The 19,867-nt window shown below is 45.4% G+C and overlaps 1 protein-coding gene across 1 annotated transcript; it reads left to right on the top strand.

The window, feature by feature from the left end:
• Window positions 1–794: 794 nt before the first annotated feature.
• Window positions 795–18,256, top strand: LOC147887326 (putative protein phosphatase 2C 4). Its single transcript, XM_087394973.1, has 4 exons — window positions 795–3,872; window positions 4,116–4,229; window positions 4,697–4,961; window positions 17,666–18,256. The coding sequence occupies exons 1-4, from the start codon at window positions 1,557–1,559 to the stop codon at window positions 17,779–17,781; spliced, it is 2,811 nt and encodes a 936-aa protein (XP_087251099.1). The 5' UTR covers window positions 795–1,556; the 3' UTR covers window positions 17,782–18,256.
• Window positions 18,257–19,867: the final 1,611 nt, after the last annotated feature.

The raw sequence follows: 19,867 nt of genomic DNA, 5'->3' as shown, positions 1-19,867 counted from the left end.
CCTCCCCGAGCAGGAAATGGTTGATTAGCTGTGCCTGCTTTCTTGACGCTGTTTGTTCATGCACAAGGTGCGTCCCAGCCCTTGGATTCTATCCCTTCTGATTTTCCATGCCGCCTGGCTTCCCGTGTTGCATCTTGGATGCTTGGTGGCTTCCAAAAGCAGCAGTCCCTCAGCGAGGAATTTATCCTGCAGAATCGATTAGCCAGGAATTGATCCTGCCAAAAAAAAAATCAATGGAGCGGGAGCAATGCAGGGGAGTCAAGAAAACTCCAGCATGATGGAGGGGGGGGGAAGTGAGGAACCCAGGAGGGAGGGATGAATGAAGCCAAGAGGACCCATGATAGGAATGAATCCAAGAGGACCCATGATGCTGCCATGCAGCCGATGCTGGGGGGCGGGACATATTGATTCTGACTGGATCCAAAAATGACAAGAGGGGGAATGGACACTGGAGGGGCTGGATTCTGGGGTGGAAAACCTGGATGATGGAGGAAAGAGGGGGGGGGGGAGATGATGTCAATTATGTGAAATGAGAATGAGAAGAGGGAGGGGGTGGGTGGTGGAAAGTCAATAGGCCACAACATCTCATCAGCAAAGATCCTTTTTTGTTCCTCTTCATCACCATCACCACCTGCTTCAAATGGTCAGTTGACAAACACACCCGGGGCTCCCGTCATCCTCCTGCCCGATGAGAACGACTTCGGTTGTGGCCACACCCTCCCGTGGGTCCGAATTGCCTCCTTCTGCTGTCTTTGCCTTGCCCAACAGACCCCAAGCTCCAGTATAGTAGAGCTGCTGCTGCAGCCACCACAGTTTTTGGAGCCTCTCCCACCTTTGCATTCTGTTGCTGTTCATCATCTTTTGCTTCCTCTTTCTGCTTGCTGATCATGTCATGTTTTTGTTTTTGTTGTTGCTGCTGCTGTTGATCTTGATCATCCTCCTCCTCCTCCTTCTGCATCACCTGCAGTCTGCTTCTTCTTCTTCTTCTTCTTCTTCTGCTGTTTTTTTCATCTCAGTTTCCTTTCATCACAGTAACTTGTTGTCGAACACCAAGCTCTGGCAGCTGCCACCACAACAGTTTTTGTTGAGCTCATCTTTGCTCTCTCCTCTTGTTGCTGCTGCTGCAAGAACAACGGTTTTTGAGCTCGTCTTCGCTTTCTGTTGTGCCTTGTTGTTGTTGCTGTTGTTGCTCTTCTGCTCCTTCTGCTGCAATCAATCACCCCTCCTCGTGCCTCTTCCGCATTCATCTCAGTTTGCTGCCATCACAGTTTGTTGTGGAACCAGTCGCAGTTTGTTGCTCAACAGCCCTCCTGAAGCCTATAAGGCCTCCCTCCCTCCCTCCCCAGCCATGCTTCCTCGCAATCTCCCTCTCCCTACACACAAATCAAGCCTATTTGCTTCCCCCTTCCCTCTACCTCTATAGCTTGTGCTTCTCCCTCAGATTCGGCCATGGAATTCCGCACCACCCATCTTCCCCTCTGACCTTGACAAGCCCGCAGTAGGAGAGGATCGTCAAACAGAGCTGCCAAGCAATCACAAGAAGAGAGAGATGTGCCATGGGCAACAGTGTGTCGCGCGTGGTGGGGTGCTTTGTGCCTGTTGCTCACGATCGCGAGCGAGTGGCTGTTTTCTTCTCTGAGCCTCTCGACGAAGGCTTAGGCCATTCCTTCTGCTATGTTCGTCCATCCCTCGAGTCCCCCCCTCACCTCTCTCCCTCCCCCTCAGACAGATACAGCGTCGTCCCCGTTCCCTTGGCTGATTCCGAAGCTCGCAGCGGTTCTTTCCGATTGCACAACAGCGACAATGCTATTGTTTCAGCTGACAAACCAAGAAACCTCTCCGAAACCACCTTCAAATCAATCTCTGGTGCTTCCGTGAGTGCAAACACTTCCACCCCGCGTACCGCCGTCTGCCATGAGCAATTCCACTCCTTCACCAGCGTCCCTGATGATCGTGCGGCTGCCTTCGAGAGCACCTCTTCCTTCAGTGCGTTGCCACTGCAACCCATTCCCAGGGGCGTCACCTTCTCGGGTCCGATCTCCGGAACATTCTCTGGACCTTTGGAGAGGGGATTCACGTCAGGACCCATCGAACGGGGGCTCATCTCGGGACCTCTGGAAAGAGGCTTCATGTCAGGGCCATTGGAGCGGGGCTATATGTCCGGTCCTTTAGAGATGAACACTGATGGGAATCACTTCTCGGCTCCTCTCGCTGGACCTTATTCGATTTACAGCAGGAGAAGACAAAACAGTATCGCGCGGCTCCTCAGCACCGTTGGCAAGCCCATGAAAGGAGCTTTGAACAGGACACTCTCCAAAACCTCCTCTGCTTGGGCACGGACTCAGATATCTATGCTTGCTCCGGTCAAGCGGTTTGTTTCGCGCCGCTTTCGGGATGGAAGGTCGGAGGTAACGGCCGTATACGATTCTCCTTCGGATTTGGGATATACCTCTTCCGAGGTAGACTGCAAGGACAGTCACAACCTTCAATGGGCTCAAGGTAAGGCTGGTGAGGATAGAGTCCATGTCGTCCTATCCGAGGAACATGGATGGCTCTTTGTCGGAATATATGATGGCTTTAATGGTCCGGATGCCCCGGATTTTCTCATGAGAAACCTGTATAGAGCAATTTACAGGGAATTGCGGGGGCTTCTCTGGGATCGAAAGGAAAATTTTGATCTCACAAATGTGCCAAACGCCACGGAGGAAAATGATTCGCAGGATATGAATAACAAGGAGACTGATGAAGCAGATGGATATGAAGTGGGAGAGGCGATCGAGGCTGCTAGTGGGAATTCGAGTTCCGCCAAGAATGTCGAAGTAGAATTGTTGGAACACAGAGTGCAGACCTCTGCCTTGAAAGAGCAGTCTCCAAACATTGAATCCGTGGGAGGGCAATGCGAGCATGTGGACAATCGCAGATGCATTGGGGTGATGGATCCGAGCGCAGATGGGCAGGGCCCTGGAATGCCCCAGCAATTGATGGACAGGGTTAGAACTAAGAACAGTGATGCCCATCCCTCAAATGAGAATTCTGAGGGCCTCAAGCAGCAGAGCCTGCTTTGCGATCAGAACACCGGTATCAGCAGCCCAGAATATCAAGCTGACGCTGGTGCTCTTCGTGATCACAGGACAAATCTAGATGCCGAAAGTAAAAGTGGCACCGAGGAGAAGGGAAATGAGATAAAGAGCACCTCTCCGCACAAAAACATAAATAATTTCAGGCCAAAAAGGAACTTCCGACCTTGGAAGGGCAGGTCGTTGTTCAGGCCGGAACTTAGGCATAGGCATAGCAGAAATAAAGAAAGCCACAGGAAGTTGTTTCCTTGGAGTTCTGTTGCAGAACATGATAGAAAAGAGCGAGACAAGCCACAAGTGCAAGAGTCGAAGCAAGGTGAATTCAAACAATGCAGACATTCTGCAGTTGATCACTCTGCCGTTCTCAAAGCTCTAGCTCGTGCACTCGAGGCAACTGAAAAAGCATACCTGGAGATGGCTGACCATTCTATGGAGGAGAATCCTGAACTGGCACTCATGGGTTCTTGTATCTTGGTCATGCTGATGAAAGATGAAGATGTGTATGTCATGAACGTAGGTGACAGTCGAGCCATTGTTGCACAAAATAGAAGATATGAGTTTCATCCTCTTTCTTCCAGGAAGGAACCACTCAGCAACAGTCCAGATAGTGCAGAGAGGATTGGAGCAAGAGACTCACTACTCCGACTGGATCTTGAGCGCATCATTGAGGAAACTCCAACAGAGCTAGAGGCTTTTGAAACTCCGTATTCCAACTCCAATGTTGGCCCTCCTGCGTCCAGCCTTTTGTTAAATGCACTGCAGCTTTCAACTGATCACAGCACGAGCATTGAAGCGGTAGGCTTTGAAGATTGGGCTGAATGTTTAAAGTCCCCAAGTTGTGTGCTTTGTAAGACGCAATGTTCTGGATGTCTTGACATGTAGTGTAGGGTCTCGCATGGATTGAATAGTAGACGTGCTGCATGCTTCAAAGTGGGTTGACTGTTCGAGAATAGGTTTGTCTATAATGCACACATCATGTTTCTTTAATCAGTGTGCTTGCTAATGTCTACTAGTGATTACGTGTGTACTCTTTTCCAGGAAATAAACAGAATTAAGGCCGAGCACCCGGATGATAATCTTTCAATATTGAATGATCGTGTGAAAGGGAGATTGAAAGTGACACGTGCGTTTGGTGCTGGCTTCCTGAAAGAGGTTATATTCATCACCTTTTCCTGAGGATCTTCAAGGACTATGCTGTCTCATGTTATGCACTGCCCACACAAGCTCTCTCTCTCTCTCTCTCTCATATTTTCTACCTCTACTAGTTTTGATTTTATGTCTAGCGTCACTGTATGTCCTCATTTCGGCCACCAGTAATAGTGTATGCTGAAACTCAGATGAAGATCGCTCCATTATCTTTCTAGCTTTGCATTGGGTCCTGAGTTAAAAGCAGCTTTTCTATCGCAGGTGTAGTTTTGCATTGGTCCTGAGCTGTTCTGAGTAAAACACAGCTTTTCTATCGTAGGTGTAGTTTTGAGACTTGATCATGCACAATCTGCCTTATCACTGATCTTACTCTGCCAACTTTGACAATCCCAAGGATTATGAGTGATATAGTTAGTAACAACGTACCTGAATTGCGAAATTATCAGCTGAGCCTTACTGTTTGTACAATGCAGCCAAGATGGAACAATGCTATACTGGAAATGTTTCGAATTGAGTATGTGGGTTCTTCTCCCTACATCAGCTGCACACCTGCCCTACATCATCATAGGCTTGGTGTTGATGATCGATTCTTGATCCTGTCCTCTGATGGTCTGTACCAGTACTTGACCAATCAAGAAGTGGTTTCTCATGTCGCGTGGTTCATGGAGAGATTTCCTGAGGGTGACCCTGCTCAGCATCTCATTGAAGAACTACTTTTCCGGGCGGCCAAGAAAGCTGGTAGGCATACTGTTTGATGGAATATTATGAATTGCTATAATTTGTCTCCCTAATCTCTATCTACTTGTTACATATTTCACACACAGAGAGAGAGAGAGAGAGAGAGAGAGAGAGAGAGAGAGAGAGGTGATGCTATGATATTATTCGATCTGCTACACTAATGTCGTACTTGAGACCAATCAGGATCTATGGGACTGCATGTATTAATTGTGTACTGCCAATGTGCGCACCCTATCCAAGGTGTTCTTATGTACTCCAGGACTGCTTTTATTGATAAATCACTAGTTTGGTTGGCTGCTCAAAGAGCTCATGCAAGTCTCTGGGCCATTTGTATTGGTATGCTGTGACCATTCAGCGTTCTCTAGATTGTCCCCCTGGCACATTTTGCAGGTTCTTTCTTTCCTTGGGATGTTTTAATCTCACTAAGGCATTCCTGTTTTCCATAGTCAGACATAGGCATGATCTCTCTCTCTTGTAAAATGCCATCTTCTCTTTCAGTCCCCTCCAAAGTTTGTCCAGAAATTTGTGTGTGAGTGTTACAAGATCTTTAATGGCCGCAACGAAGATCTGTGGCATCAGTTATTGACTGTTCTTCTTGGAGTAGAGGTTCATTGTCCCACCTTAAGTCCCCTTATGAGCAGTGCATGGGGACATGTGTTAAGCAACTACAATCCCCAATTTTAGGGGCAAACATACCAGCTTGCAGCGCTCCCTATTTTAGGGGCATCAAAGGCACAAAAAAGGGCACCAAACAGGGCTGGCCGACCAGCTGCCAGAATCAGGCCGACCAGCTGGTCTGGCCAACCTGGAACTGGCCGACCAGCTGGCCAACCAGCTGGCTGACCTGGAACTGGCCGACCAGCTGGCCGGCCCACCGACCTAGGAACTGACCGACCAGCTGGCCAACCTCCTAGGTCAGGCCTATAAAACACTCCCTACCCCCTCACTCTCAGTGACTGGACTTGCAGCTGCTCCTCACCGCCTCCATCCTCTGCTGCAGCCCCTCCTGCTCCAGAACTGGCTATTAAGCCTGCCCCAACTCATTCTCTGCCTCCTCTGCTCCAGTTCTGCCCCAACTCCTCTGTCTCTCTAATCCTCTCCTCCAGATCTAGCCCTGAACCTCCAGCTGCTGCTCCAGTTCTGCTTACTTCCATTTCTCCTCTTCATCTGCTGCCATCCTCTCCTACCTCCAGGCTGCTGCCGACGAGCTTCCACATCTCCTCATCCTCTGCTGCGCATACACCTCCAAATCTACAGCCAGATGAGCTCCTTTTCTTCATCATGTTGCTATTCCAGATAGCCTGAAGGTTCCTTCCTCAGAGCATGCTGTTTTTAGCCATTTCCTAGGGCAGCTCCAGCCCTTCATCATCTTCGTCATCATCGAGCTACACGGAAAACTGCGTTCCGCTCCCTCTGCTGCTATCTTTTCTACCGTTTCTCTACATGGAATCATCTTTCTGATTTGCCTCAGCCACGGTCCTTGAGACACGACGGCTTGAGGTTCTTGTATTCAGTTTTTCATATTACCGACAGGCACAATGTTTTCTGAGTTCCGTTCTTCAGTTGTGTCTTAGTATCGTCTATTTTTGATCGCTCCAGTGCAAACCCTATCAATTCTCTACAACATGATACCTGCATAGGATGAGGGATGCGAGAGATCCATGTGGACATGGGGTATGCATGCCCAATGGGAAGATCTATATGAATCTGGCCCAATACAAGCGCTGACACATGGGCAGCACATGGGCGAAATATGGCAGCAAGAAAGGATTGCCCCATAGGCATCGTATCCTGCATGTGGAGTGAGATGAAGATTGCTTTCTGTATTGTCAGCAAAGAGAGAATGGAGAGGCTGGCAGATCTGCAGACTTGGGATGGGCATCCAACAGAGTTGCTGCAGATAACAGGCAGCAACAGTGGCAAATTATCGGCCAGGCTGGGACCGTAGGAAGCCCAGCAAATGGAACTAGTAAATGGGCTGATAGGGCCTTAAATAAGGCATGGCCTGGTTTGCCAAATGGAGACTAGTCCGGCAGATCTACAGACCAGAGGGTCTTTGAAAAGGACAGTTCGCTGGTTTTCAGACTGTTCAGTCTCTGAAATGCCAGAGCAGCCGGCATAAGCAGGGGGACAGATTCTGTTTTCCTCCCTATCTATCTAAATGGCAGTTTGGGCTGACTCGTGCTGGTGTCTCTGGCGCTGGATCTTTTGCCTAAGTTATGCTCTGGGATCCTTTGTTTACTCTACTTAACCATTGTCCTGTGTGGATTACCCCAAAGGCGCTGCCGGTTCCTTTACTTCCGCATCTTCCTGCCCTGGCAACACTTTTGGGCAGAGTATTGCATATCCCAAGATAGGATTTCTTTCAGGCCGCTAGGTATGTTCGGCTATGTGTGTTGCGGGACATGGAGCAGCCTGTGCCCACGACTATGGATATTGATTTGGGTTTAGCCCATCCGTTGCGCATCAGGCTCCACTTTGCTTCATTTCCTACAGCCTGTTACAAATGCAGCAGGTGGGCCACTTTGCACGAGCTTGTCCTTTTTCTTTGCAGTCGGCCCTCTGCTCTTTTGCCTACTCCAGTGCCGGTTCAGCCGTCTTCTGCCCCTTCGCCCTCTTCAGCTGCTCTTGCTCGTCCCAAGAAAGAATGGTGTCGGGTGGGTTCCCACAGTGGTACTTCATTGTTAGCTGCAGCTTCTCTTCTTTCAAGCAATCTTTTTGCAGCTTTGTCTCTTCAGCAGATGGAGCAGCCCTCTGTATCTCTTGCTGTAGTTTCCACGGATCCCTCTTCAGTTCAGCACTCTTCATTGGTTGGTGTGGAGCCTCAGCCAACTTTTCCGGCTCTTGAATCAGAATCTTCTGAGCTATAGGTGGATCTCTCTTCTTCGGTCCAGAGCAAGTTACTCAGACTGCGGTTGTTACTATGGATACCTCTGCTGGACTGGATATAGTTGCCCCATCAACGTCGGATCTGGCACCTGCCTCTACTTTTTCCCTGGATAGTTTCCATCCCTGGTTGCAGCAGGTTTTTGACCTTGTGATTCACAAATATCGAGTGCCTGCTTATCTCAAGAAGAATCACAAGGGTAAAAAACACCTTCATTTTATTGATGGTGATGTGGTTCCTTTACAACAGTTTTTGCAAGCAAATAATCTAACAGTGGCGGATATCCTGCTAGATGCCCCCCCTGGTGATTTGTAATTATTTTCACTTTCCAATTTTCAATTAGCCTCCTGGCTTTTTCTAGGGGCCTACTTGTAATCTTTTTACTTTTGTACTTCATGGTGGGTTTGCACCTCTTCTGAGGTTTCTCACACAGAAATATAAGATTTCACTATTAAAAAAAAGTGTGTGTTTTGTCGTTCTTTGCAGCAATCGCTCTTCGATTGTCTGCAAACTCACTCCATAGATCATGATGTATATTTTTCCTACACGGAAATTCTCTCTTGATGTAATCTTTCAGCTTACCAGTTTTCTGGGATTGCTATCTTGTAATATGAAGCATTCAAAGTTTTCACTAAAAAAGTGTGTGTGTGTGTGTGACCACTAAACTTGTTCTTTTACCAAAATAAAGTGTGTGACCACTAAATCCCATCTTTGGCACTTTGTCGTCCACATCTTCTACTTCGGCTCTTGTTGGGTCATCTTTGTGAGTTAGTTCAGGCACCATTCTGAGAACCCAAACTTTCTGTCTGTATCCTATACTAAGTGCACCTATGGTGATGTTTTCTGGGCCTAACTGGGTGACAATGAAGGTCCTCTTCTTTGCTTTCCCACTGATGTGGAGCTTGATATCCTGTGTTACTGCTCTGGTCCTAACTAATTGCTGAGCATGCCCAAACACAATGTGCAGCTTGACTACCTTAACTGGCTATTTTGTGGGGAGATTGAGCTTGGCAATCACCATGGCATCAAGCAAAAAGGATTTGCTTGCTACATGTCCATAACAAGTAGCAACTTATCTGACTGGTTCTTGCGGAGTCGTCTCCCTTGTGCTGAGTTTCTGCCACCTGTGTGACTGTTGGGACTACTCTTTGTGCTGCGGCAGGTGCTGATAATGGAAGGTTATGATGGCTGCACTAGCTAAGGCATGCAAATGGGGACAATGTTGCCTAACATGGCCATGCAGCAGGTCGGCAGAGGCAGGTCAGCAGTAGGCTCATGTGATCTACAAATAGGGCTGTTTGTGGTTGGCAACCCTGATGGCTAGTTGGCATAGTTCACGGAGGGATTTTCTCTATATAAGTGCCTCATAAGGAAGTCCTTAGGCAGTTTGATCTACAAGAGACCAAATGCCATCCAGGTCACAGTAAAAGTGCAGATTTACAAAGGTAGAAGAGCAACATAGAAGGTGAGCAGGAGAGCTCATCCTTGGTAGCTACTGAATCCTACTCGTCTACAAGAGTTGGTTGAGCATATGGAGCCCGATTGTATGCTCAGTATTCAGTTACTCTGTGCACACAAGCACATATATGTGAAGTCAACAGCATGGAAAACAGCCAAAAGAATGTATAAAGAATGCACGATAAAAGGACAAAACCCTGATACAAAAGTATATCTCAGTGTACATCATGGTGCTGTCTTGATGTGGACCCTGTGAGCTCCAGAATGCTATCTTCTACCTCCTCTTGGCACCTTCAATGTTCTGTCAGCCTGCGTGCTCTCGAAAGAGCTTAGTGCGCTGCAGACTCGCTCCTGGTGGATGCTAAATAGGAGCACAAGGATCCCTCTTTATTTAGGTGAGGTCAAGGCAGCCCTCATCCTCTTTATTTTGGCGGAGTGGACACTGATTGACAGTACTCTGGCAGAGTAAACAGTTGACTAGACAGCCACTTGCCACATGGCAGCAGGACAGTCTCTGTCCTCACCCTCCCACCGAACGGACTGGGGGCCTACACTCACTTGTCGATGTGGATGCTCGATGAGCTCTCTCTAAATAGCTCTTTGGAACAGTTCAAGGGAATCCTCAATCTTTTGGTCCTTGTACGCATAGCTCTTTTTCCTTGAGGTTCAGCTTAGCACAAATAAGACACTGTGGAACACAAGGATCGTACATACATCTCCAATCACTTGTGGCACTGCAAATCTCTAAGCAATCCAGGCACCTCTATCAGGTCATCGACAAAGCCACCATCTCGTAAACTCCACAATGATAAGGCCATTCTCCAAATGGTAAATGACTATTTAGTTGTCCCCTTTAGGAACACAAAACAGCCTACATCCTACCAAGCATCATGCAACCAGAGCCTGTTTCAGCATGTCAACTAATTGGCACCATCCGCAACCTAGTCCATGAAACCTTGCAGAGTGAGTGTGGTTTCATTTAAATCACTGCTGGTAGGAATTCTTCCAGCTGATTTTAGAAATGTAACTTATCATGTGATTCCCAGGGCATATGCGGATTCCTCCAATCCGTTGTTACTGGCATGGAGCGTTTCCCCCCTCCATTCTCCAAATGCTTGAGAACACATGTACAAACCCCACAACGCTAAAGAAAACTCCCAAAATCTCCAATAAAATAAACAGAGAAGACATACCTTGAGAACTCGGCTTGATGTTGCTTGCTTTGTTGCAAGCCAGGTACTTCTTAAAAGTACCATCCAATGTAGTGCACATATGCAAGTCTGAACTTGTGCTCTCACTAATGACCTCTAGCTCATCAGGCTCCATTTTTGAATGCCCACCTTCATCTTCTTCTTTACTAGTGGTGCTTGCATTCTCCTCAGGTTCGATGATTGAGCGACATACGCGATCCCCCACATTACGAGATCTTTGGATTATTCTTCAATGTCCACTATGAACATTGTCACCTTTCGGTGTACAAAGCTAACTTTGACAGGTACGACGTAAAGACAAATGCGCTAGTCCTTTTCTTGGATCAACTAATCTGAGAGTTACTTTTCTGTTGTGCAGACTTAGGATAATGAGAAGTACATCTTGGTTTTCATGCCTGACAGACGAAGCCGTCACTTAGTGGGACAAGTTGCACACAAAGCGTGACAAGGATAGCTTCTATGTTTAGGCGGAGTTCATCAAGGACATGTGAGACCAATTCTTGTTGCTTGCACCCAATTCTTTGAGCTAGTTTAAGGGGCCACAGAGTCCGTCGACTACTATGCGAATCGCTTCACGCAATTGGCCATAGCGTGACAAGGATAGCTTCTATGTTTAGGCGGAGTTCATCAAGGACATGTGAGACCAATTCTTGGTGCTCGCACCCAATTCTTTGAGCTAGTTCAAGGGGCCACAGAGTCCGCCGACTACCATGCGAATCACTTCACGCAATTGGCCATTCAATTGCAGGTTCTAGACAAGGTTCGGATGATTAAATTTCTTCATGGTCTTTGGTCTGGCATTCACTAGTATGGAACTTTAGGCCGACCATGTACAGCATGCTTATTTCAGAGCTAACTCATAATTTCGAGCTCACGAGCAAGGTTCACGGTCCCAAAGGGCCTCTTAACAAGAAGTAACTCATAATTTCGAGCTCACGAGCGGGTCACAGTCTCAAAGGGCCTCTTAACAAGAAGTATGAGGAGATATCAGTGCAAGTGGGCTCCAAGCGGACAACATCTAAAAAAGAAAAACAATAACAATTGACAGAAAGTTTGGGGATTTTCTTAGCACAGAAGAGAAGTAGAGGCATGATAAGGAGTGTCTTTGTTACCACTGTCATATGCATGGCGATGACAAGTGGCATTGCTCCCATTTGCATTCTCTAAATGGTGTTTTTAATCTTCCCAACCTTTCCTAATACCAATCAACAAGAAAACCATCCACTTTGAAATTCAGAGCTAAGAATTTCCTCATGTTTTGTTCCATTGGTGCTTGCATCTTCTTGAGATCAACATCAACTTTCTTTTCTAGTAATTGCTGCTTTGTTCACTTGCCACAAGATCCTCCAAGTGGTTTAGGACTGTCTCAATATCATTGGTTCTTACTGATTTTCCCTTCCACATCATTGACTCTTCCTTAGAGGCCTTGAAGGTTATTTTTTGGCTCAGCATTTTCCTTTTGAAGCAAAGCAAATTACTGTTGCTTCGGCTGAACTATCTCATTCTGCCTCATTTTGTGGAAGCTGCATTGGCAAGGCTACAAAGCCTGCAAATGACAATGGCTTCCCTGTTTATCCCATCTTGGAGAGCTTCAAAGACTGTTATTATTGTCGAACAAGCATACTGCTATTGTTGTCGAGTTTGACAGCGCAATGCTATTTTGTCAAGGGAACTGGATGACCTCTATAATTTGTCGCTTCCGTCCCCTTCTCTGGTCCTTGGGCAAACCCATGGGCATCATGAGGTATCCTGATGCTGCAATGAGTCCTTAAGGGGGGGCCGAGCTTCTTGGTCATGTATCCAGCCTCTTGCTGGGCTAGCATCTCTAGAGGATGGGCTGAAGTTCTCATCACCCTCTAGCCTCCACTAAGTGTGGGCTCCTCTCCTCCGAAGTAATTTGTGATCAGCTGCTATCAGTCCCTGTCTAGTTGCTGGTCTCATGAGTGACGAGTCTGTATTGTGAGTGTTGATCTCTCGAACACAAAGAGAGTAGCCCAGCACTGTCAATGATCTGGCTCATTGGCTTATATATAGAAAAATGTGGTTGAACAGCCAAATGGTATCTATCTCCGATCCATAGTCACAATAATACATGTTCTTTGAAAGAGAATGTTTCGAACCTTGCAGCAATTTTGAAACATTTCTCTTCCTAAGAAATGTTGCAACTTGCATGCAAGTGTGGGTTTTGCCCTTGATTTGTATTTTTGGGGTTGCTGCATTTTTTGGATTTAAACTTTGTTTTCAATTCATTGAACCCCCATGATGTTCTCTGGATTTATGGAAATTGACAAGCATAGAAACAAGAAATAGAATCTGAGTTTTCTACTTTTATGCATTGTATGACTGTGTAATTGAAAATTCTGCATGCTTAGCATCCTTTGAATATACCATATATTTGTGGTGGACATGTTTTACTCCTTTTGGCCCAAAAAGTGCAAATCACATTGTGCCCTAGTTTCTTTGAAAAGTTTGATGTTTCTATGTATAAAAACGTTTTTGGTGATTATGCTCTAGTGTCTTGTGGCTGCAATCTCTCATCCTAAAATCAATTGGATAATGTCCAAAGCTGGTTCATGGCTATTCGTATTTGGAGAGAGAGAGAGAGAGAGAGAGAGAGAGAGAGAGAGAGAGAGAGATGGCCTGAAACCAGGCAGCTCCAAAATGTATGAAACGTTTCTTCGAAACCGAAACTCGTGTTTTGGAGCACGTAAACAACCCCCAAATTGTTGAAACCCCCCCAAAACGTTTGGAATCCAAAACGTGCGTTTCGGAGCACCTAAAAAGGCCCCAAATCAGCGTACCTAGCATTATTTCAGCTTTGAAGATTGAACCTCTTGTCATGTGATATGAATCATGAATTATGCATCTTTTTCAATTCTTAAATATGACCATTGACTCTTGAATCTTCAATGATATGTTGTTAATTTTCTGATTTAGAAATTTGTGATATATTTCAAATTTCAAGTTCTAAGTGACAAGTCAAATGTTTGTGCACTATGTTTCATGAGTTTTTTTCAAGTATTGGAGTTTTGGTGGTAATAATCTAAGATGTTTTAATTTTTTTGGGAAAATATACCCTATTGTGCATGATTAGTTTCGGAATGGCCCCGAAACATTTCCGAAACCCTGAATCCCATTTCGAAACTTGTTGTTTTGAAAGTCCTTGACTATGAAGAGAGAGAGAGAGGGAGAGAGAGAGAGACAGAGAGAGAGATATATATTACCGTCTTTGGAAGGCCTCATGGGCCTGTGATGAGGCTTGTGCTGAGTGCTATGCTAGGAAAACTCAAAACTAGAAAACGTAGTACTCAAGATACATAACTAGGTGCCATGGTGGCTCTCCTCTGGGCTGCGAAGATGTCTCATATCTATGTTTGTTGGGTCGTATCTTGCTGTGGGTGGGGGGCGTGGTGTCCGTGATCCCTATATCCAGTGGGCCATATCAAGAATGATGCCTCAGTTCGGATTGTCCCCTCATGAGTAGAGCTGGGATGGGCTAGACCCCCATCATGCATGCTTTGGTCAACCTCTACATCATGTGTGGTCTCTGCCCCTAGATCCATCGCTCAATTCATCTCTTCCTACTGATCCATGCTGACCTCATGTCGGCTACCTCCTCCTCTTCTACTCCACTATGTCCTGGGGCTGACTTGAAGCATAAAAGTCCGTGACATGTCGCTGCGCATGGTTAAGGCCACTGTCACCTCTTGTTGTTGCTTGCTATGCTGCAATAGTCTCTGTGTGTTGCCACATCTCCATCAAATAGAGGCCAACACAAGCCTCGTCATGAAAGTAGATTAGCTAGGGAGATGGCATAAAACCGTGTCCCTCTTGAAAGAGATACTGGTACCGTCCTTGGATCTCGTAGTATGTCGGGCAAGTGCATAGGAAGTTTGCTTCTGTCTCTACCTCTGCTAGTGTGCATAGCTTGCATATCCTCTGCTCCCTAGGCATGCCTGTGGTTCTCCTTGCCTCAATCCTCAAATGTGGGACAAGGCCCGTATCTGTCAGATGGCAACTCTCAATGCGTGTGAGACTCCTCTGTCATCTAGGTACTGAGGTTTGATAATCACCCCATCGTCTGATACTCTTAGGAACTGGTCGTGATAGCACTGGATCGGGGGAAATCTTGGTGCCCCCCAAAGTCTGAGGTGTATAGAGCTGGACTAGATCCAACCGTATGATGCGGTTGATCTCATCTCGTGGGATCTAGAAAGGGACATGACATCCAAGCTGTATTGGAAGGGGGTTTTTAGAAACTGCCCAAGAGACTCCGCGGGTCTTTAGAAACCCAGTATAGCTGCTTATGCTTGGGCACTGATGATGACATAAGTGTTGCTTTGCTTGCTAAGTATGTCTTCCTTTTGTTTTTCATAAAAGTTTTTGCTTACCTCTTTTTTCTTCTCTTTCATTTTCCCTTTTATTTTGTGTGTAGATTTTTGGTTATTAGAACAACAAAAAATCTAAATTTGTTTGATTGGACTTATTCTAGTCTTACAAAGGTATATGTACTTATTCTAGTCTTACAAAGGTATATGTATTGGAAGGGGGGAAGGTGGTCCATTTGAATACCTTGACTAGCAAACCATTTGGTTATGCATGTGTACCAGCTCTTGGCCAGTTGTCTGGATGACTGTGGTGCGACCCTCAATAGTGTCTAGCTGGGCAGGGTCCAAATTCTGCGAAGATATGTCACCGTTTGGAAGATGGCATCGATTTGGAGTGGCGTCATAGCAAACTCTGCCTGTACAATATGATGAGGAACAGAGGAATTACTCCGAATTATCTTGGATCCCATAACAAGTTGTAGCCTCTTGAATCTTCGGCACTTGGTCGCAGAGAGAGAGAGAGAGAGAGAGAGAGAGAGAGAGAGAGAGAGGATTTAGTGTGCATGGGGAGAGGTTTCTTAGTTAAAGAGGAAGAAAGTAGGCAATAATTGCATGAAATGGCTTGTAGTTGGGGCTTGGGCTTGAGGTAGCTCTCCTTCAGGTTCAAGGATAGAAAGGATCTTGATAATAACACATGAGATAGATAATGTAGAAAGATGCCTTGTTTTTCTTTTTTTCTTTGTTTTGTTTGAATTGTTGTATACATTGATTATTTCATCGTGGAGTTATGTGATGTGACCATGAACTTTGCCAACATACAACTCCATGTGACTTTGCTAATATTACAACTTCATGCAAGGGTTGAAATGGTCTTGCTTACTGATTTGGGTTTTATGTGGCTTTGCCAATATACAACTTCATGCAAGGGTTGAATGGGTTTTGCTTACTGATTTGGTTTGCGAATGTTTAAATCTTGTCTTGTCCTAGGCTGTTTGGGGGTACTCCTAGGAGAAAATCGGGAGTAATTTTCTCCCATTGTAATTAAAGTCTGTTATAAACTAGTTTTTTTTTGTCATACTTGGTCTACTGGATGACATACACCACAAAATGGAGGGTTATGGCAAATCGTTGGTCATAAGAAAATGTGTTCCTTTCATGTCCAAGTGCCCTTCATTGAGGTGAAGTCCTTGTGAGTGTTTTCATTGTGGAATGCTATGCGAATTTGAGAAAACACCACAAGCTGCTAGTAGCAAGATATGGGTGCAGGTAGATCCCAGAAGGCAAGGCTATTATATAAAAGTGGAAATCTCTTTGAGGTGAAGGAAGCACTTTCCCTCCAAACTTGAGACTGCTCCTTCGTTCCCAAGCCATTAGCTTGGCAGAGTGCATATATTGGCAATGCTACAGCTCTTGTTGCCACTAAACTAGTAGGAATTTAGTAGAGGTTGTGAAGACTCCAATGTTAGAAATAACAGCACATCCCCACGTGCCCAAAAGCCACCCCTATTAACATGGATGGATGGTTCGGAATAGTACCCTCACATAGAGTCCTCAATTCTGCTACCACTACTACGGGAATAGTAAACGAGCTTCGCTATCACCACACTTTGGGGTAGCATTAATTGCAATTATTGGGGCTCCCATGAATCTAGAACTTGCAACTGGTTGAGATGAGTTCATCCTACTTGCCATAGACAGGCTTGGGGCTGTATTGGCCCGTGCTTATATCGATTGGTGTTTGGGTAGTATTTGGAACCAAATATGGCATTGGCTGGCAAGGCGATTGTTCCTTCTAGGAATAGAGCATCGTTGGAATGGACCTTTTACAAGGACCCTTTTTGTAAAAAGGGCGAAGGCGATGGACTTGTGATCACTTGCTCATGGTCAAGGTAGGTGGCAGCTGTATGGTAACGGGAGTTCAGGCTGGTTTCTTCTTGTGTCACAAAATAATCCTAGTTAGAAAAGGTTCAAATGTTAAGTGCTATGCATGCAAAAAAAGGATGCAATGGTCAAGCCTGATGCCAGCATCCAAGCCCGCATATGTAGCTCAGTCATTTTCTCCCCAGACTAGGTGTTTTGCAGCAGGTTTCTAAGAAATATGTCTTAATCTCTCCAGTGGGAAAAACTTGCTTTTCTGTGATATTTCTTTTCTATGTGTCTGAGACTCGCTCTTTTCGAAATGCACATGTTCTTTATTCCTTGAGATGTATTGTGTTTCACGTTTGTAAGAAAGGGGTATATGATGAAGGTCTGGATGAAGGTTCAATGGTCTGCAGTATAGGGTGATACATTAGAAATCCCCAGACAGTATGCAACAAGCGAGCATAGTTAAAAATGCAAAAATGTAATGGAAAAAGTATTTTGACTTGTTCAACTTCAAGAATTGCTTATTTGTGATTCGTTTATCTTTCATGTAGGTAAAAGCCAAATTGCTTATTTGTGATTCGTTTATCTTTCATGTAGGTAAAAGCCAGGACACTTACTTTTATCAGAGAAAATTGTAGCATAGAAACTCTGATCTGATCAAGGAAATGTATCATTTGTGTCAAAAGATGGATTTGATTGTGAGGTCCTAGATGTTGCCTGCCAGTGTTGTCACAAATCTCAAGACGTTGGGCATTGTTGTTTGGGATGTCTTTTGTCCAATTTTGTTTTCTCAATTGGATCAAATTTAGGTGAAGTGTATAGTCTTGTTTCTATGCTCATAATTCTAAGGTTTATGCATTACGGTCTTTTGTTGGACTTAATTTAGAATTGCTTGATGGCCATGACACATAATAGGGCACAAGGACTAACCAGTCCGTGTCTGTGTGTGTGTAGGTATGGATTTCCATGAGCTGCTGGATATCCCTCAAGGTGACAGACGCAAGTATCATGACGATGTTTCAGTGATGGTTATTTCTCTAGAAGGGAGAATATGGAGGTCTTCTGGCTGAAGCACAGACATAATCATCATCTACCCCGCCTTTCTACCATCTGAAGAGAAGAAGTGCAGGCATATTACGTCTTTCCTGCCGCAATTCATTTTGACAAGTGAAATAATTGAATTTTGTAAAGCCTGTAATTGACGAGTTGTTCCAATCCAGTGCAATGTTCAGGCCGGCAAACTTCAGAGGGCTACCAATCCATGACATACCCGTGAAATGAACAGGGCTTTCAATTGTATGTACAACAATTCAAGCATCAATTTCAGAAACCAATCAGGGATTAGCTAATGGAGTTGTTCTCCTCTCTCAAATTCTTCTGTATTCTGCGGTGGTTTATATGAGATGATTGGTATTGCAGGCTTATGTAGGAGCACACAAATTGAGAATCCAACCTGTGTTAGTTTTTCTGCAATTCAAATGGCACATCTAGTTTTCTCAATTTCTGAACTACTCAAAGGTGACTTCTGGCATATCAATGATTTACGAAGGCCATACTTCAAATGAGAGCCATGGCATCAGGATATCACATGTACTAACATGTTCTTTGACTAAGAATCTTTCCGAATTTGAGTTCAATGTCTAGGGAAACCGTGTTGGATCACAGTTTGCCCAGGAACCAGCAAAAAACTCTCACGTGCCACAGGTATGATTGGAAATTGCCAACTTTACATAGGGTTCAAGCTTTAACCCAAATATTCTAAACTTATTCTTTAGAATACATACGACTTAAAAGATATGGTTGAAGACACTCTTTTTTTTCCGGGGGGGGGGGGGGACCCTTGGTATTATATTACAAGAAACTATGAGACTGCCCCACCAAAGAAGAGGGGACAAGTAGTTACAAGCTCAAAAGAACTCATTATTGGACAAAAAAGCAGGATCCTGTGCATGTAGGCAGTCAAAGAATGATTGCTGTAGAGAAGCATGGAAGAAATGATACATAGGCAGGGCGGGGTCGCAGGATCAAATCCTTGCCTTACAGGATGTATGCTTGAAGACACTTACTTACTAGAAGCATTGGTTTCACATACACTAGGGGAATCCTCAGAGATCCTTGTTGCTTTGGTACTTTGTTGCTGCTCGGTACCGTGCAGGCCATGTGGACTGCTATTCAGCTTTCGTGCTGTGTGTAAGTCAGTGGGGGAGGCCTATAAGCAGCCCCCTCTTGCTTTGCTACCCTGCTGCTGCTCTGTTGTACATGTGCAGAGCCACGTGGACTGCTGCTGTCACCTGCCGTGGGCTGCAGGGCTGCCACTTATGAAGCCATGCCATTGGCCAAAGATCCTCTTCGGCTGAGCCTGAACTAGGGAAAATGAAAAACCTCCTTGTATGCTGTAAGGAGATGATGATAATCTATGTAGAATCCTTGTCGATCCATGGTTCTTTTGTGGGATCCCTGCTGCTTGAACTTGATGGCCGACAAGGGCTAGTGGCTGCTTGTACCTTTCTTGAACCTCTGAAGCAAGGCTCGACCAGCTCTGTTTTGTCAAGCTCAACTTCTGTTACTACGATCAGTTCTGGGCCGATGTAAGGGTTGAGCCAAAATGCATTGAATATTGGATGCCTGGTCCGTTTCGAGGGTAAATTTAACATCATAGATAAATCACTAAATAACTGGATTATATGAAAGGGTCAAAGCTTTGATGAGAGGGGTACTACCCCTTCCTCCCAATGTGCTCGAGTCTTTTCTTCATGATGCGGAGATGACCCGCTGCCCTTCTTTGTATCAATAACTCATCAAGTCTTTGTTGGCTTGGGTTTGGTAAGATATTTGGGCTTTGGCAATGCTTTCTTTGACAAGCTCCATGATCCGCTCATAGGACTTGGTGATGCAGCCCACTTCGTATACCTCCTTGGAGGTCTTTGTGAGAAGGGTATCGAACTTCTTCCTGAAGGCCGCTTCGTGGGGATCATAGTTGCCAACCGGGACAAAAACGGAAGCAATAGAAACTGCAAAAATGCAAGAAACGGAGTTTGCGGCCCGAGATGAAACGGCAATATAGTACAATCTGTGTAAAAATAAGATTTTTATACATATTACAATTATGAATATAGTGCTTAAAGTGACATATTATGAAGGGTAGAGGAGGGTGGC

Source organism: Dipteris shenzhenensis, chromosome 23, assembly GCF_047967505.1.
Source record: "Dipteris shenzhenensis isolate YYH24624 ecotype China chromosome 23, Dip_SZ_1.0, whole genome shotgun sequence".
Lineage (NCBI taxonomy): Eukaryota > Viridiplantae > Streptophyta > Polypodiopsida > Gleicheniales > Dipteridaceae > Dipteris > Dipteris shenzhenensis.
The sequence above is the reverse complement of the archived record's forward strand: the minus strand, read 5'-3'. Positions and strand labels throughout refer to the sequence as shown.

Bases quoted from the DNA above. Each gene is read 5' to 3' on its own strand.
- LOC147887326 (XM_087394973.1), top strand. From the start codon at position 1,557: ATGGGCAACAGTGTGTCGCGCGTGGTGGGGTGCTTTGTGCCTGTTGCT. The intron at 4,230-4,696 runs GTTATATTCATC...TGTACAATGCAG, and splicing joins GTGCTGGCTTCCTGAAAGAG to CCAAGATGGAACAATGCTAT. The intron at 4,962-17,665 runs GTAGGCATACTG...GTGTGTGTGTAG, and splicing joins CCGGGCGGCCAAGAAAGCTG to GTATGGATTTCCATGAGCTG.